The sequence below is a fragment of the Rutidosis leptorrhynchoides genome, chromosome 3 (assembly GCF_046630445.1).
Source record: "Rutidosis leptorrhynchoides isolate AG116_Rl617_1_P2 chromosome 3, CSIRO_AGI_Rlap_v1, whole genome shotgun sequence".
NCBI classification, from domain to species: Eukaryota; Viridiplantae; Streptophyta; class Magnoliopsida; order Asterales; family Asteraceae; genus Rutidosis; species Rutidosis leptorrhynchoides.
In genome coordinates, this window is record NC_092335.1 from 636,320,624 (window position 1) to 636,338,139 (window position 17,516).

Consider the following 17,516-nt stretch of genomic DNA (forward strand, 5'->3'; position numbering starts at 1 on the left):
TTCTATGAATGAGCACGTTGGCTCCCCCATAGAAGGTAAAACCTTGGATAATTAAGTCCCCCGAGTGCGAGACCTAGTACCGGGTGAATTGCGCATGGTTGTTTCTATTTTGAATATTCAATGGTTCATTCAAATGTTTGGTGAAATTATCTGTTAGCTAAATCTGTAAGCTCATAGTTGGAGTTGATACGGATAACTTATTTTTGAAATTGTAGTTAGAAGCGAGATTTTATTGTTTTTATACGTGCTTGCCAAAATAGTTGGAAATTTATAGTTGCTATCTTGAGTTGTAAAAAAAATTAAGCTACGATAAACTACTGTAAAACTGATCATTCAAACACAAACTATAAAAATTAAACCACATTAAACATTTTATTCTTCAAGTGCAATATTCAAATAATAAATACGTACAAACAAATAAAACAGTTAATTAAAACATAAAACCTTAAACCTTAAAAACACTGTTAGAAACTTATCCTAATTAATTTTCATAGTTAATCAAAAACACACATGATAACTTTTTCCATGAAAATAAACCTCCCAAGATATTATTATTATTATTGTATTAATTAATAAAAGTAATTAAAACTTAAAAAGATCTCATAACTTTTATAAATTTTCAAAAAGGAAGGTGGTGACGAGTAGGTGTAGCATAAGGTGAATATTCAGGGGTGGTGACAAAAGAAGGTGGGCCACTTGCAACAACGTGAGACCGATTAGGAGTTCTAGGGGCCCTTAATGGGCTTCTTGTGTTGGACATCATAACACTTCGGTTATACATGTTTTCACCTGATCTCCTAGGCCCTCTTTCGGCCCATTTAAGTTCTTGCATCTTTACACCATTTGGGTACCCATTAAAACAACCTGACCAACAGCCTGCATCCCCTGCCCTATGTATGTACCTATATTTCAAATACATACAAACTTTTTTAAGTAAACTGTATTACAATTTAACATTTATCATACCATTATAATATGAAGGATTTTTCAAACGCTGACCCTAGAAATTGTCTTTAAGGTACATAAAAGTATTATACAATTTAATTACCATCATTTAAAAGTTAATGTCACTGGTACAACACTTCTTTTATGCACCTTAACAGAGATATCAATTAGAAGTTGTTACAGTTTGTTACCATGTCAAATTTTTCTTACCGTTGGCTAAATTTTCGTCCGAGACAATCGATACACTTTCTTCCTTCGGTCATCTCTCCCATTCCGATGTTCAAACATCGTCTACAATACACTCGTCCGCAAACCTACAAGCGAGAGCTATTTATTATCATACAATATTTGACAAAAGCGACAGATCAAATGGGTTAAATAAAAAAGTTAAAAGGGGATGTGTTGTATTGGGCAACACCATCAAGAATTTTTGCATTTTTTAAGAATTTTGTATGGAGCAAAATAATGTGGGCTGTGGCAAAGTTCTATTATTACAAATTTACAGGTTATAAATGGCCCATGTGAATTTTAATTAGCTGTGGTACAAATAATTTTGCACTGCCTAAATATGAGTAGTAGTATTCTTAATTAACATATACTACTCAACTTATTTTACAATTGTCACAACTAGTATATAAAAAACTTAAGAGTCCCTTATAAATTTAAAGTTGCATAAATTTAAAGTTGCAGTACGTGACTAACTACTATCTTTTATCATGGTTTCAGTATAACTGTATAAACGTGAAAATATCCATTTATTTATATTTTAGAGTTGTTACATATCATATTAGAGCCATAGTTTCTCAGTCAGTGGCAGAACGTGATGATTTTAATCGAGGAGGCACAGCTAGGTAAAAACTAATTTAGGGAGGCCCAGTTAATTAAAAAAGAATGGGCCATGAAAAAATAGAAAAAAATACACTAAGAGCTCAACCAATTGGGGAGGCCTTGGCCCTTTTGGGTCTCCACTACGTTCCGCCCTTGCTCTCAGTGTGTCTAAGTGGAAGAATTTGTAACAAAACCGTCTCACATCAAATTAAGATAAAAAGTTTGTCTATTTTTTTTTATTTTTTTATTTTATTTTATTTTTATTTTTTTGCAAAAACAATAAACTTATATAGAACATTGGACTTTCACAAAGCGTGAAAGACCTTTCGGAATAAGATACATAAACTGGCTCAGAAAAGTTTGAGTCTCTTATAAACAAAAATTGTGAAACATTTAGTTCCATCATAGTTTTTAGTTATAACTTAAAGATATCTTGTTAGTCAATTGCTTTAGCTTTAAGGTTCGTTACAATTTAAGTAAGACCTAAGATAATTGTAACGTCAATGAAGAAAGAAATCAAGAATGGACTTACAAGGCAACGGTTATGAAACATGTATATATAAATGCTACAAACAGCACAAATATTGGAGTGAGGAATCCCAGGACGACGTCGCCCTCCCTTCTCTTGATACATAGATGTCATACTCACTCCACTCATCATACTCATATCATCATAAGCCATACTATTCTCCACCACATGATGCCCATGATGAGGACTCTTCATTACATGCCCATGATGTCCATGACCATGTGAACCATTCCCATAATTATAACCATGATGATCATGACCATGACCATGACCATGACCATAGCCATGTTGCATCACTGGTGAGCCCGCCACAACATGATGGTTTTGGTTAGTGTAAATGGCTTCTAAGCCTCTACTAAAATCAAGACTAGGTATTTTGGACAAATTATGTGGCGGTGGAAAATGGTCGTGTTTAGGAGTTGATAATTCGGATATCGAATCCATCTTCTTGATGGGCTTATGTGGCGGTGCTGGTGGAGAAGGTATTCTTTTACCATTTGCCGCGGCGACTTCTTGTGAAACTTGAGCGAAATCTTGAAATGTTAAGTTTACGGAATCATCGGGGACACCAAGGTATAATTCTTCTAACTCTCTTTGAGCTTTAGCTAACGTTGCTCGATGATCGCTCATTGTAACTAGTGGTTCGATCAATCGTGTTTTTGCTTTGGAGAATTAATGATAGATGTGAGAAGTAAATGTGATATTGAAGATTTCATATATGTAATGAAACTACCATGATTCATAAAAGTTAAAGTTTTGGCCGGTCAAATAGCATATAAATGGATTGTATTAAATGGGAGAGATTTGGGAAATAGATGATTTGATGTTAAGAATTAGTCATTCGGCAGGTTAGCTAGAAACAGTTAAGAGTAGGACAAGAATGTTGATTCCGATGTTATCAATATACTATAGTATATTTTGTTACAAGAAAAACGTAATGTAGTATATATACTGTTTTTGACATTTGACATTTATTTATGTTTTTGAAAAATATTTCATGCAGCTAACATCGTACGTTTGTAAAAAAGATGGACCACTGGCTTGAGGAGTTGAACGGTTCCAAAATTTGGAAAGATATTTTTCACGGATTTTCATATATACGTCTTGATGGATATGCCAAATGCGTGACGATTACACTTTAGTGGCAATTATTTTAAAAAGTGTGATGTTTTTAAAAATGTATTTTAGACTTTGTTATTAAATTTGGATATTTCAAAAAAGAAACAAACATATTAAATGGAGATGAATGAGTAATAAAACAATAGTATAATTAATATTTTTTTTTATATATTATTTATGAAATATATTACTGTATAATAATGGCCGGACGAATTAATTAATGACATAATTTGTGACAATTGGGTATATATGTCTGGTCGGTCTGGATATGGATGAGAAGAATCGAATAATCTTTCAAATTAATTTCCTTTTTGTAAAAGTAGTAATTTAATTTCAACGATGAGGACAAATAGAGGTGTCCATACGACCATGCCAGTGTAACTACTCTATATAGTATTTCGTGGGTCACAACATACCATTAGTTCAAAAATTTTAATAAAAAATAATCTTTAAATTTTATATAACACCATTAAAATTAACTATATAACCCCATATATTTTACGAATTTAGACACCACCAAATGCATTAACTATATAACCCCATATATTTTACGAATTTAGACACCACCAAATGCAACTACTCTGACTCCATATAATTTTTGAATTTGTAATTTTTTAAAAGTAAACATCCACTAAAATAGCATTTCAATATAAACTGAAAAAAATAATCAAAAATAACATTTCAATATAATTAGTTACGAAAAAAAATTATTATTCGGAGACCTCGTTAAATTTTGATCCTCGAATCGCCACCAAGCGTAAGTGTATAGCCTAATTTCACTTGCCTTTGTTACTTTGCAATTTCTACACAAGTTTTCCAATTACACTCATCACAGCTAGAATATAAACTGGAAGTCTGGAAAGATGTTTTTATGACTGATAACTAATACTTGAATTTACAACATTAAGTCAAAACCACAAACTTCATTGTATAACAGAAGCTCAAAACTAGTTATACTCTCACTCAAAATATCTTAAGATCTTGTTACATCAACTTACAACCCACTTTGCTTTACAGATACCCCTTCTTCGACAACCTTCTCGACCATCTTCTCTTCCACCGCATCAACCATCGTGTTTAGAGCTTCATCATTAGAAAGATGGGTGGGTCCCACAGAGGAAGGTGAAGGTTGTACATCAATCTCGCTTGTACTTACGGGTAACGAACAAGGTACAAGTCCCGTAAGCACATTTTGCCATTCTAATGGAACTTCCGATTCTTTAACCGGATCGCAATTCAAATCCAACTGTTGTCCGTTTTTATTACTGCTCTCACCAACTTCAACTTCGATTCCATTCTGATCGCTAATCCCGATTTCGAGACTGTCGTCCGGTACGACCCCGTTAGTGAGAGCTAGGAGAGATTTTTGGGCCTCTTCTGCTTCTTGATCCGATAACCGTTTCTTTTTACGGAGCATTAATGTTTTGAAACGGCGTCTGACTGTGAGACAGACGTTGCAGAAACAATTAGGTTTGTGCTTTCCCTTACCACTTGGGGGTTGAATACACACGATGCACGTGCATCCGGGCCGATGACGTGGATGTTTAGTGGTGGGACCCGATGAACATTCACCAATTTCACCTATGTTTTCTCCTAGTACTGCAGCAGTAGCTAATGCATCCAGTGCAGAGACCGCTTGTTGTTCAGCCACTTTTCCTTCAGCAAGTTTTCGCCTCTTGGGATCTGGGAATGATAAAAAAAGTAACGAGCGAATCGCACAATGTGTTACCTATGACTAGAAAAACTCTACTGTTGTATGTTTTTTATAAATGTAATTCGGTAGGTTGTATGCATTAAGATTGTACTTCAGGCAACCCGTTTGACATGTTTCCATGTTAAATGTAGATAAATAGTAGAGTAAATTATACAGATACTCCTTGTAGTTTACATGAAATTACATCAACCGTCCTTATTTTAAGCAACTTACACCGATCGTCCCTGATTGGTTTGGTGGTGCACGGCAGTTGTCCATGTGATTTTAATGAAATTACACAAATTGTCTTTATCTTTTAAAAATTACACTAATTGTCACTAACTTACTTATAAATGTCCATTGCTGAACCTGACTTATTCAAAATGTGTGTTAGTAGGAGGAAGATCAATGCACATTTTGAATAAATCAGGAACCATCAACGTACACTTTTAGGTACGTCAGGACGATTGGTGTAATTCTTAAAAGAGAATGACGAGTGGGTATAATTTCAAAAAAAACCAGAGAGACTATAGGTGTAATTTTGATAAGGAGGGTTTGTGTAATTACATGTAAACTACAAGGACTATCGGTATAATTTAGTCTAAATAATAAAAAATAAAAGCAAAGATAAATAATTTAGATTAAAACATTAAAAAGGGTGCAAATTTCTCAAACTCAAATAACTACACCATAAGAAGAGAGCTTTGAACCATGATCAAGAAGTTACTTATTCACAGAATCATAAATAAATCCAGCATTAAAAAACAGTACACTATCATGATACATACCTTTGCCAGATTTAAAAATTCGTTCCAAATCTTTTGTTCTTAACTCATCTGGAGCTGAACAAGTACACCTGGTGCACGCCAAACAACAAAAGATGTCATTACAAGCAATTAGTCCAAAATGCATTAAAGCAATTATTATTATTATACTAGTCGGTCTACAATCTATGTTATTACCTATCTGGATCCCAAACGTTATCTGAGCACGTCCATTTTGAGGGAAGTAGAACATCGGAAGGTAACCTCCGCCATTTGGAACAACTATCACACTGACCCCATTGTTCTTGCGACCTACAACACAATCAAGATTGTTTGTTTTATTATTTAAAAAGGGCTTAAAGTGACATAAGATTTTTTTTCTTGATGGAATGATAATTTTCTTAAAGACATAACAACTACATCGATTAAAAAAGGCACAAATTTTTCACGAGATATTAGAAACAAAAGCAATAATATTGAGAGTAAAAACTCACCCATATGCATTCATTGTGAATATGGTCTTCTTGCCAAAAACTGGTGGTTCCTGAATGATAAAAAAAAAATGTTTGGCACGTATAAAATTTGGATATTTAGATGGATTTTAACGCGTGCTTACATCATATTCTTCAAATTCACAGTCTTCAATCATAGAAGTAGTTAAAACTGATGTAGGGGACGGTCGGAGCAACTCGTGTGCATCTTCCCATGTGACCTTCAGCTCCATTGCATCTTCATTATGCATTAACAGCCTCTTGTTTTTTGATCCTATATTACGACTCTTTTTCTTTTCCTGAATCGATGGTTTTTGATCCCCATTTGCTGCCATAATTGGCATGCTTTCATTCTCCACATTTTTCTGCAAACCAAATGTAACTTTGGTAAGCAAATGTAAAATCAAGAGTCAAGAAAAATATAACAAAATATCAGACATAGAAAAAAGTTCTTGAAAAAAAAAAAATAATAATAAAAAAAAAAATATATCTTACAGTGGGAAGATTTCCATTCCCAGCCGAAGTTCCACCAGCAACACCATTAGCAGAATCCGTCTCACCTTCCTGCTTGTTTTATCCAGTCATTTAACATAATAATATAATATATGATTTGTTCAAAAAATACATAATCTATGCATATAAGTGGCAGTAATTTGTTCAAAAAATACATAATCTGCAATAAGAATCACCTTTGTGTCGGTAGAAACTGCTGTTTTTCGACAACCTATTACAAGCTTTTCTCCTGGATCCAGTCGACTAAAAATAACTGCATAAATTATCAGAATTATTCAAATGTTAATTTTGAAAAAGAAGCAAAAAATCATCCACGCGTGTGCTATCTACAATCAGATAAAGATAAATCGGTGTGTGGAAAAAGCTTAAAGCCGTGATTCATCAGTTTACATTATTTATTAGTTATTTACCCGTTTATACTAGATTTTATATAAAAAAAAATATAATTAAAACTGAGGACGTTGGAAGAAAAGAAGGATACCAGTGTCCCCAGCTTGCAGTTGCATATTCTGTATACAAGGAGTTACCCCCTCTAAGACATACATACGACTATTGTTATTGGGCCAAAATCGGAACTGAAATGTCCATTCTTTCCCCTTTATATCCTGAATTCTTATTGGTAAACCTTCTGAATTATTAATAGCTGGGAAATATGCCTGGAAATTTTTTTTATTGTTATATAAAATTTAAAGCAGGTTATAAAAAAGATAATGACAGGATGAAAAAGAAATACTTACTTCCGCGCAGGCTTTGGGTAGGACCAACCGACCAATTCGGCCAGCATCACTTGCACTCAAAATCTTCTCAAATAATGGAGTAATAGAGCAATCGGATTTCAAGCTAGAGGTTACAATTAAGGAAACCTTAATTTTGACATATGATGTAGTAAAATATTAGCTAAGAAACTGATAATTACAAGAAGTACAGGGGATATTTTCATACAAAAGCAATCGTCTTTAAACTAATTTCAGTTTTTGGTATCCAACTCATTTTAAGCAAGAAAAAACCCATGAAAATTCAAGAGAAAAAAAACTGTATTTAAGATAATAACGTCCAGACTCAACATGGAAAAATGTCAACATGGTTACCAGGTGAGATTACTCTAAACCGAAATTTGAGAGTCAGCTACCTTAGATCAGACTTTTTAGACATTTATGATTATTCCTCACCTAAAGAAGATGGTTAACTAATATAGAAACTGGTTCAATGATAATTAGGGAGTATGTGCCTATGCAATTAGCACATTGTTAAAATATCCTTTTTAATTTATATAAGTAATATTTTTGTTAGTGTTGTAAATGGTTGCAAAATCAAATTGATGATTTCGTTAGACATTTTACCCAAAAAGGAACTTTATATTGTAATCTGTATAAGCACATTTGACCGAAAAGTCAATGATTCAAAATGTTTTAACACCGCATTAACCATCAACCCAAGCCGTGTCAGATAAACCCAAAAAGTTAAACACAGGACTGATTGCGCAAATAAAAATATGTGAAAATATAACCAACAATTCAACATAAAATAACAAAGGATACTCCCCAGTTATCTGCAACAATTCTTGTTCAGTCATCTTTGGCCAATACCTTGGAAGTAACTGACTTTTTCCTCTACCTTCAGCAGGTGGTCTTGGAACTCGATTGTCCGAAACGGTCCCTTTATTCGACGGCGATTGTATACCAAGCCCAGCTTTTGACGATTTTGTAAACGTAAGACGTGACCTCTGCCCTTGCTTAAAGGTGGGAACTTTTTCAGGTTCTCTCGTATCCACAACCCCACCCGAATTAGGGCTTGCAGAGGACATTGTCGTGGGCAGAGTATTATTATTATTATTATTATTAAGAGAATAATTTAAAGATGGTTTAGAAATTGATTCATACAGAGCTTTAAAACCTGAATCTGTTCTGTTATTATTATTATTATTATTATCTGGTGTGCAAAATAAAGATGGTGTATTAGGAAAAATGATTCCAGTATCTTTATTAGAGGAAAGACGGTTTTCATCTTGTTTGATTTGATGACTGATAAATGGAGTAGAAGGTGATGGTTGGTATTTTTCGATAGCTTCGGTTAATTGTGTTAGTTTTCCTTTATCAATAGTCGGACCAGTATTCACTCGACTACCAATCACAGGGTGCCAAGTGCCAGTAAACGGAACGAACCCGTTAGGTAGGTCGTTAGTGTAGCCCTGCATTGACAATTTACTTAATATTGAGAATTCGTGTATAAGATTTCAAAAAAAAAAAAAGGGAAGGTTGAAATAAACAGTAATAATAGATTAATAGTTACCTGTATTGGCTTTAGAGCCTGTGTTCCCCTAGCTCTTATGCATTTTATACATGATATTCCTCCCAAATCAAGACATTCATGAAGATACTTTGAAACAACACATCCACAATGAACAGGCTGCAATATAAACAAAACAAGACCTAGTGAGTAAAAAATAGACTTTAAATTCTTAGAGATTTTAAATACATTGGTTCGAAATTACCTTATCACAGAATTTGCATTCTCTCCAACCAGGTTCGTTCAGATGGTATCTTTCGCAGTAGTTTACATGATCGAAGGCGGTTCTGGGGTCCACATAGTATTTGAGCATATTAATAGTCACACATGAAAATATCAAAATAAGGCCTTGTTTGTTTTTGACTTAAATAACATAGTAGGTCATTTAGGTATTTACATATTATGTCATGACTTTTTTCATAACTTTTGATACAACTGATTTCAACTGCCACATGTCTAGGGTTAAATTGGTAATTTATAGTTATTCAGTCGATTTATTCATCACATAAAACAAACACTTTTCTTTATTTACGGCTTATTCAGAACAAACATTACCTATCCACACAGGCACATTATCAATTCAGAACTTGACAAGGAAAAAACAAACAAGACCTAAGCATAATGCAAAGGGACTACAGTCATCATCATGCCAAAATGCACTATAAATTAACATAAAGTATGAATTATAGAGGGAAAAAATGTGTAATGAAGACCATTGAGCATCAAATTCTAAACTATAAGGATATTCAAATGCATTAATGTAATCATGTGTTGAAGGGAAAATGGGTCAAACTACTTTAAGGATATGGTTAAAAGAAGTTGTTAGTACATTCAAATGATATTTAGTAAATTGGTCAGATAATTGTATCTTAAAATAACTTTTGTTAATCTGAAAAAAAAAAAAAAACCATTAATCTCCCTACTGATTCATATCTAAATCACATGTCAGATTTGTGTATATCCACCCAAAAACACGTGACATTATATGACACTATTTTTAGGCCATGTTACATGTGACCATAGAATTCTACTATATAGTTCTTATTATGATTATGATTCATATTCATAAGTTCAAAGGTGCACGCAAATGCATGAACCCTATGACAAAAAACAAAATTCATTGCAACGTTAGTTCAAATCGAATTATATATTACAAAAACAATTACTCCGTATGACTTATGAGCTGTATGCAAGGTCAGCGCTACATACATGATCCTAAACATTTTCAACTTAGGAACAAAAAAAACACTTTTTATGGTTCCGTAACAAACAATGGATTCTTTGGCATTGCTACAATTATATCCCATGCAGTCCTAAATTAGAAATGCACAGAGGTTTTATCTTTTTAAAGGTCCAAACTTTAGAGATTATTACAAAATCAAATACAGAATCATAATCCTAATGTACAATTTCCTAAAAAAGAAATTGATCTCGTGAACTAATCAAACAATCCAAAATAAATATTAAAGGCAATAACAATAAAACACTGAAATATATAAAATTCCCAAAAATAGAAAGGCTAAAATTGGAATAAAAATATTACATACCCGCAAGAATAGCAAAGTGTAGCGAACCCACCGGCTTTCATAGCCCAACCCCTTTTCCATTGTGGAGTTGATTTCGTCCCACACAATCCGTTCATGCAAATCTTTGACATTTGACTTATTTTGACCTCCTAATTTTGACTTTTATTTTAAAATATCTAGATCTTATATAACAATCATGAACCATGCATATTACACCAAAAACCCCTAATTCAAAACCCTAACAACAAAACACACAAATTACTTTACAGTTTCACTAATCAAACCGATCAAATTTCAAATCAATCACGAATTTGACTAATCGATACAAACGATAATAAAATCGGCAGTTGTAACCTAAAAACTTCGTAATTAAATGCATACGTATACATACAGACACTCTTTATGTAGATGAACTGTTATGAGTGAAATTGAGTACGTGTAGCTTCAAATCTGGGCGGTATTTGGTGGTTATATTGATGATTGATTGAACGATTGATTGAATGATTGATGAGTGAATGTAAAATAGATAGATACTCCGTATATTATAGATGTATAAATTAAATATATAAATAATATTTATATATTAAAAGGAGAGATAAAAAACGTGTGTGTGCATGCGAAATGAAATGAAGAATGTGAAGAGAGAGATGAAGAAGACGAAGAAAGAGAGACAAAATGCATGCAAGACAACACTTTGAAATGAAAAGGTCAAGATGAGTTCCAACAATGGAAGAAACCCTTGTTTTCTATTTTTATTATTATATATTTTTTACTTTAATATTATTACGTAGTATTAGTAATAAGTAATATGTCTTCCATACATAATAAGAAAGACATATTATAGTCATTACAACATTTAAAACAAAATCCTAGCCATCCAATACTTATTCATGATCAAATCTAGACCATTAGATTAGGTTTTGGAAACTTAATGAACTCATTAACATTCAAATTACATTATTATGCCCTAATTACCCTTAACATTATAAAAAGGGCGGGTCTATTCTTAAAATTAGGGGTTATGCCACTTCCATCACAATAACCTAAACCAATTTTGGAGTGCACTATCGATCGTCTGCTTTCTCTTTCAAAATCCATAATTCGCATTATCAAATTAAACACGACTTGATGTGTTAACCCTAACAACGAAATCTATAACCGTAAATAATATGAAACCCTTAATCGTTAATGCATCTTATCAATTGTTTGTTTTCGCGAATTCAACCAAACTCATTAAGATCGGATTGCATAAACCTTTTTCCCGAATGAATTCATGGTACGTCTGCATCTTCATATCGTAATTTTGTGATAATCATATGGATATCAGATATGAATTTAATATGGTGTTGAACATGAATTAATTCTCTGAATATAAAATGCATGTTGGTGGACATGAATTAGGTCTCTGATTATTTGTAAACCGGTTGAATATGTACCAAATGTTTGTTCATTGTAATGTCTGTTTTTTGTATCCATAAACCATGATTTTTATTAATTGATCCTGCAACCATCTACATGTTATTCAAAACTGTAGATTATTTTATGCTATACAATTTTGTTTCATTCTAGATGTTGATTATTTTAGAAACTATTAGCTTGTATTGTTAAACACTTCCATAGTAAGATTAATCTCATACGGGTTTATTATAACATCAATAGTCTGTGAATGACAACTTCATATTCATACATCTGCATTGCTAAACGCCAGTTTCAAAATCATAATATGTTCATGGTATGTCACAGTTACATGTTGTTTATGGTTCTGTTATTCTTTAAATAATGCAGGCCTATAATACTTTTGATCCTAATGCCACCGTTGTTTTATAAAATTAGAGGCATTCACAGACTATTACATTTTCATTCGTGTACACGTTAGCATTGTAAGAAAAACGTTATGCTATTATTTTTGGAATGGATGCTGTTTCTGTTTAATTGTGTCAATCAAATACATTGCAGTTCAAGACAAAACGCGTGTTTTAAATGAAATTTAATCCTTAATTTTAGAGTCAACTAAAATCACCTATTTTTGGTAAAGATTGTATTCAAATCTTTTTAATACGCAATTAAAAAGACAATTTATACCCAAAATAGAATGAATTATGTGCCTATATAATGTAGTCGCTAGAAACCTCAAACTCATCATTCTTTCATTATCATTATTCACTCTAATCATTCCTTTCAAACAATGGCTGCAAACCAAGAATTCATTCCTCTTAACCTGCTAACCAAAGAAATTATGAATGCAAAGATCAAGGTGAAGGTCCACACACTTTGGAAAAAATACTTTTTCAAGAACCCCAACGTTGCATCTTCTCTGGAAATGGTGTTGTTGGATCAAGAGGTAAATATACTTTCATATTTTTATTTCGCATTTTTTTAATCATGTGTACCCTGTGGTTTAGATCTGTATGTAACATTTATTGATTATCAGAAATAAAATGAATCATAACACCTTCATTGTTTTTGCAGGGAAAAAAAATCCGAGTTACAATACCAAAAGATGTTATTCAGTACTTTGAAGCAACTTTCAAAGAAGATCGTTTCTTCTTTCTTTCTAAGTTCAAGATTTGTGATGCAAATGACAAGATTCCTTTTGTAACTCGCGATTGCAAGATCTTGCTCTTCAAATCGTCTAAAGTACAAAAGTGTCCAGATTTCGTTGTGAGTAATGACATTTTTCACTGGCTGATTTTGATGAAGTGAACAATAGGGTGTTAGCTCAAGATGAAATCTTTGGTAAGTAAATCATAAACACACATCTGTAATGTTTGCAGGTTGTAAAATAATTTGAACGTCCCTAATATCTATAACCTTAAATCTGTATCTTTTTTAGATGTTTTCGGAAGAGTTGTCAACATCAACCGCTCTAAAACTATAAGAGAAAATCGGGTGAAAGGAAGTCAATCGAATTTCAATTGCAAAGTCCAAGGTAATACACGTGAACTCTTTTAGACTCATTCTTGGTTTGTTTTCAAATTTTGTTACTTTCAACATAATAACATTTCCATTTATTTCTTTTTACAGTGGAAAGTTAATCAATTGTGCTCTTTGGGGAGATTATGCTATCAGATTGCATGAAGTGGCCAAAAAAAAGTAACGTTGATGGAAACCCACTGGTTGCTCTAATCCATAATTGTAAGCTCAGGGAGTGGGAAGGTAAAATTTCATCACTCATTATCTTAAAATTATCAAACCAACATTTTAATCATTCAATTTTTTTGGGTTTTCTTTACTATCAGGACCACAAGTCAGTAATCTGTTTTTTGGCAGTCGTGTGTATCTCAATGATCCTGTTGAACCGATAGATATGTTCAACTCACTGTATGTTATATTCATATCATATTACAGCCACTAAAAATTAAAACAATTCAATGCTATATTTAACAGATTACAAATTCATGAGTTTCAGGTTTTCAAATAATCCTGACCTTCCGATGATGCTTGAAGTTCCAACCTTTACTGATGCTTATCAAGAGGATAATCTATCTCTAGAGTCAAAGTTTAAGAACCATCTTGCAGTCAAAATATCTGATATTCCATATGTTCCAAAGGTTTTATGAATTTTGAAAGTATAGTATTATTCAGTTTAGTATAGTTAAACGTATATAGTAACTAATAATTTTTTAATATATAAAAAAACATTGCAGGATGTTAATTTCATTATTATTGGACGAGTTGAGACTGTTTGTGACAGTGAAGGTTGATTTATGCGCTACTGTGCTTCCTGCAAAAATAAAAAATTGATTGATGTTTTTTCAATTGAGAAAGAGGAATCAATATGGTGGTGTGTGAAATGTCGTGATGAAGTGCCTTTTACTCCAAAGTGGGTCACATATTTTAATCAACTGTAATTTATTATTTTATCAATTCTATTATTGAACTTTGACCAATCCTCAATTGAATATTATACAGAATCCGAACAACCATGAAAGTTAGCTGATGTGTGCAGAGGTGTATACAAAATAGTTATTATTTTTACTGCGAAATACTACAAAATATGATACAAATTACACAAGTTTTATTTATTTATTTATGGAATATACCTAAACCTTGCTACAACACTTATAGGCAGTGTACCTAATCGTAGAGTAGTGTAGTTTTTAGTAAGTCCGGTTCGTTCCACAGGGATCTAGCTGAGTTTAACGCTATATTTTTTTACAACTATATTTGTATATATATATATATATATATATATATATATATATATATATATATATATATATATATATATAGTAATATTATTATAAAAGGGGGTTTTTACCGTTTAATGACCGGTTTGTCGATTTTATATTTTAAGCGTAAAGATAAATGACGATAATATAAATGACAGAATTTAAATTGCGATAAAGTAAATTGCAGTAATTAAAATGACAGTAAATAAAGGTACGATGAAATATGAAATAAAAGTATTATGCTTATTTAAACTTCCGTAATCATGATGTTTGACGTGATTTTAATTTATTTATCTGGGTTAATTGTCCTTTGTCCTGGATTTATTTGATACATATCTAGTTTTTGTCCATAATAGTCCATCGGTCATAATTATAAAATGCTCGTCAAATTAACCTTATTCCCGAAGTCAAATATTCCAACTAATTAGGGATTCGAACTGTAACAAGGTTTTAATACTTTGTTAACAATTACACCAATTATCCTTGTATGTAATCCACCCCTGTTTTAATGAGATATGAATATTAATTTACCCACTTGATCAGAATGAATAATCAATTACCCAACCCACATAATTAATTAAATGATCGTAAAAGATGTCGTATAAACGTCACTAAATAGAACATACATAATCATTTTAATAATTATTAGATTAACTAATTTGAAGATAGGTTCGACAGGTTCCAATGAGTTGTCGCTCAATTAGACAATATCCCCTATCTTGTCGCTCAATTAGACAATATCCCCTATCTATTAATAGTCATAGTCTAATGTTCACAAGTGTCGGTCTTTTGTCCAAACCTTAATTATGGTACAAAATCTAATAACCCCGTCTTAATATTTAGTCTAACATCACGATTACTTTGGCTCAAATAAGCATAATAATAACTTAGTTACAAGACATTAATTTAAAAAGGAAGAACATAGCTTACAGTGGTGATTAATCAAGCGTTAAACGGACAGAGTTCCGTCTTATAAAACCTTAAAACATTTCTTACAATAACCCAATTATTATTAAACTTAAATTAAACTTTAAATAATAAATATATATATATATTATTATTACAGAGAAGAAAAAGAAAAAGATGTGTATCTTTCGTGCAGAATTCGTCGCCTTTTATAGCACTTGGCCAGATTCTGATGCCCATGCGATCGCATAGATTTTGTGCCTTCTGGCCATGCGATCGCATGGCCCTCTGATCCAGCTCACATACTTATATTTTCTAGTTTGCTGACGGTTTTTAATATATAATATAATATATATATAATTTTAAGAATTATTTATATATTATATTATATTTATGTGCATAGTTGACTTGTAATTTTGTAACGACCCAACCCGTATTAAAACCGGGCCATAAATTTTTTTCCTTTTAATACGCTTTAAATAACACTTTAGGTCCCAAATGTGTTTCCATAAACATCTTTAATACAATAGAAGGTTTAATAAACCTTAAAACATTTAATACATTGATTAATTGTCCAAACGGACATACACGACCCGACTAGTTTAGTTTCCAACCAAAATCGAGCATGGTGATTTGGACTACGCTACCCAAATCCTAATCGAATACAAAAGCAAGATCTTCTAAGCAACCTAGCCAAGATCTCTAATCCCCAAGCTTACCCGAGCCGCCAAGCATGCGAACCTATAAAAATATCAACAACGAGAGGGTAAGCTAACGCTTAGTGAGTGAAAATATACTACATACATATATATGCATAAAATGGACACGCCACATAAATAAACAAATACCGCATACCGGAGCATCCAAGCATAAAGGCAAGCTAATCTAAGCATACCGTACGATCACTAAGCAACAAGCTAAAATGCATCAACAAAGTATAAGTTCACCAACGACGATGTGAACAACGCCAATAAGCTACACCCGGAGGGTTAGCTACAACACACACATTACATTAATATATATAACAATATAAAACGAATAAGGTTAACCCCTTAACCCATTACCAAATACCAAACGCCACAATGAAGATTGGCCGAACTACACGAGCCTTAGTAATCCGAACCCACACAAGATTACTAACTTCACAACATCGAGGTTGGCCGAACTACACGAGCCTTAGTAATCTGAAACCACACGAGATTACTACCTCAATAAGATGACCGAACTACACGAGTCATCGTGAATCCGAACTACACGCGATTCACTTCTCAACATCAAAACCCACGGTCACGGGATTATAAAATCCACCACATCGGGGTCAACCACTTCACAACAACATAAACCCTTCGCCATTGGGGTTATAACGTCCAAATCACAACCACGTGTGATAACGTACATACAAGCGTGTACCTCGCCAAAAGTGGTCAACCAAAACGCACAACCGTGCCAATTGGACTCATACCAAAGTCCACCAAATCCACCTATATGTGAAGTGAGCTCTATAGCCGAGAATCACTTCACCCGACCCGCACCCATCCTACACATACATATGCATATAGGATATTAACACTCACCTTGTCGCCTTGATGAATGCTTCCAAGTAATCCGCGACTCGTCAATGGAAAGTACCTAATCCATTATCACAAATTCAACAACACACTTAGATTGGATCTACAAACCAACCCAATTCGACACTTAGTGCAATTTCGACCCAAATGCACTTCCAAGGACAAACCACGCCCAA

General features: G+C 32.9%; 1 protein-coding gene across 1 annotated transcript; it reads right to left on the minus strand.

Moving 5' to 3' along the window:
• Positions 1-4,164: 4,164 nt before the first annotated feature.
• LOC139899080 (B3 domain-containing transcription repressor VAL2-like) lies at positions 4,165-11,318 on the minus strand. Its single transcript, XM_071881897.1, has 13 exons — positions 10,716-11,318; positions 9,374-9,455; positions 9,172-9,288; positions 8,421-9,070; positions 7,620-7,722; positions 7,364-7,538; positions 7,059-7,135; positions 6,865-6,933; positions 6,495-6,734; positions 6,373-6,422; positions 6,077-6,190; positions 5,903-5,970; positions 4,165-5,104 (listed from the first exon to the last, which is right to left on the minus strand). Exons 1-13 carry the CDS (start codon positions 10,823-10,825, stop codon positions 4,416-4,418), a joined length of 2,544 nt encoding a protein of 847 aa, XP_071737998.1. The 5' UTR covers positions 10,826-11,318; the 3' UTR covers positions 4,165-4,415.
• Between the last annotated feature and the right edge of the window lie 6,198 nt (positions 11,319-17,516).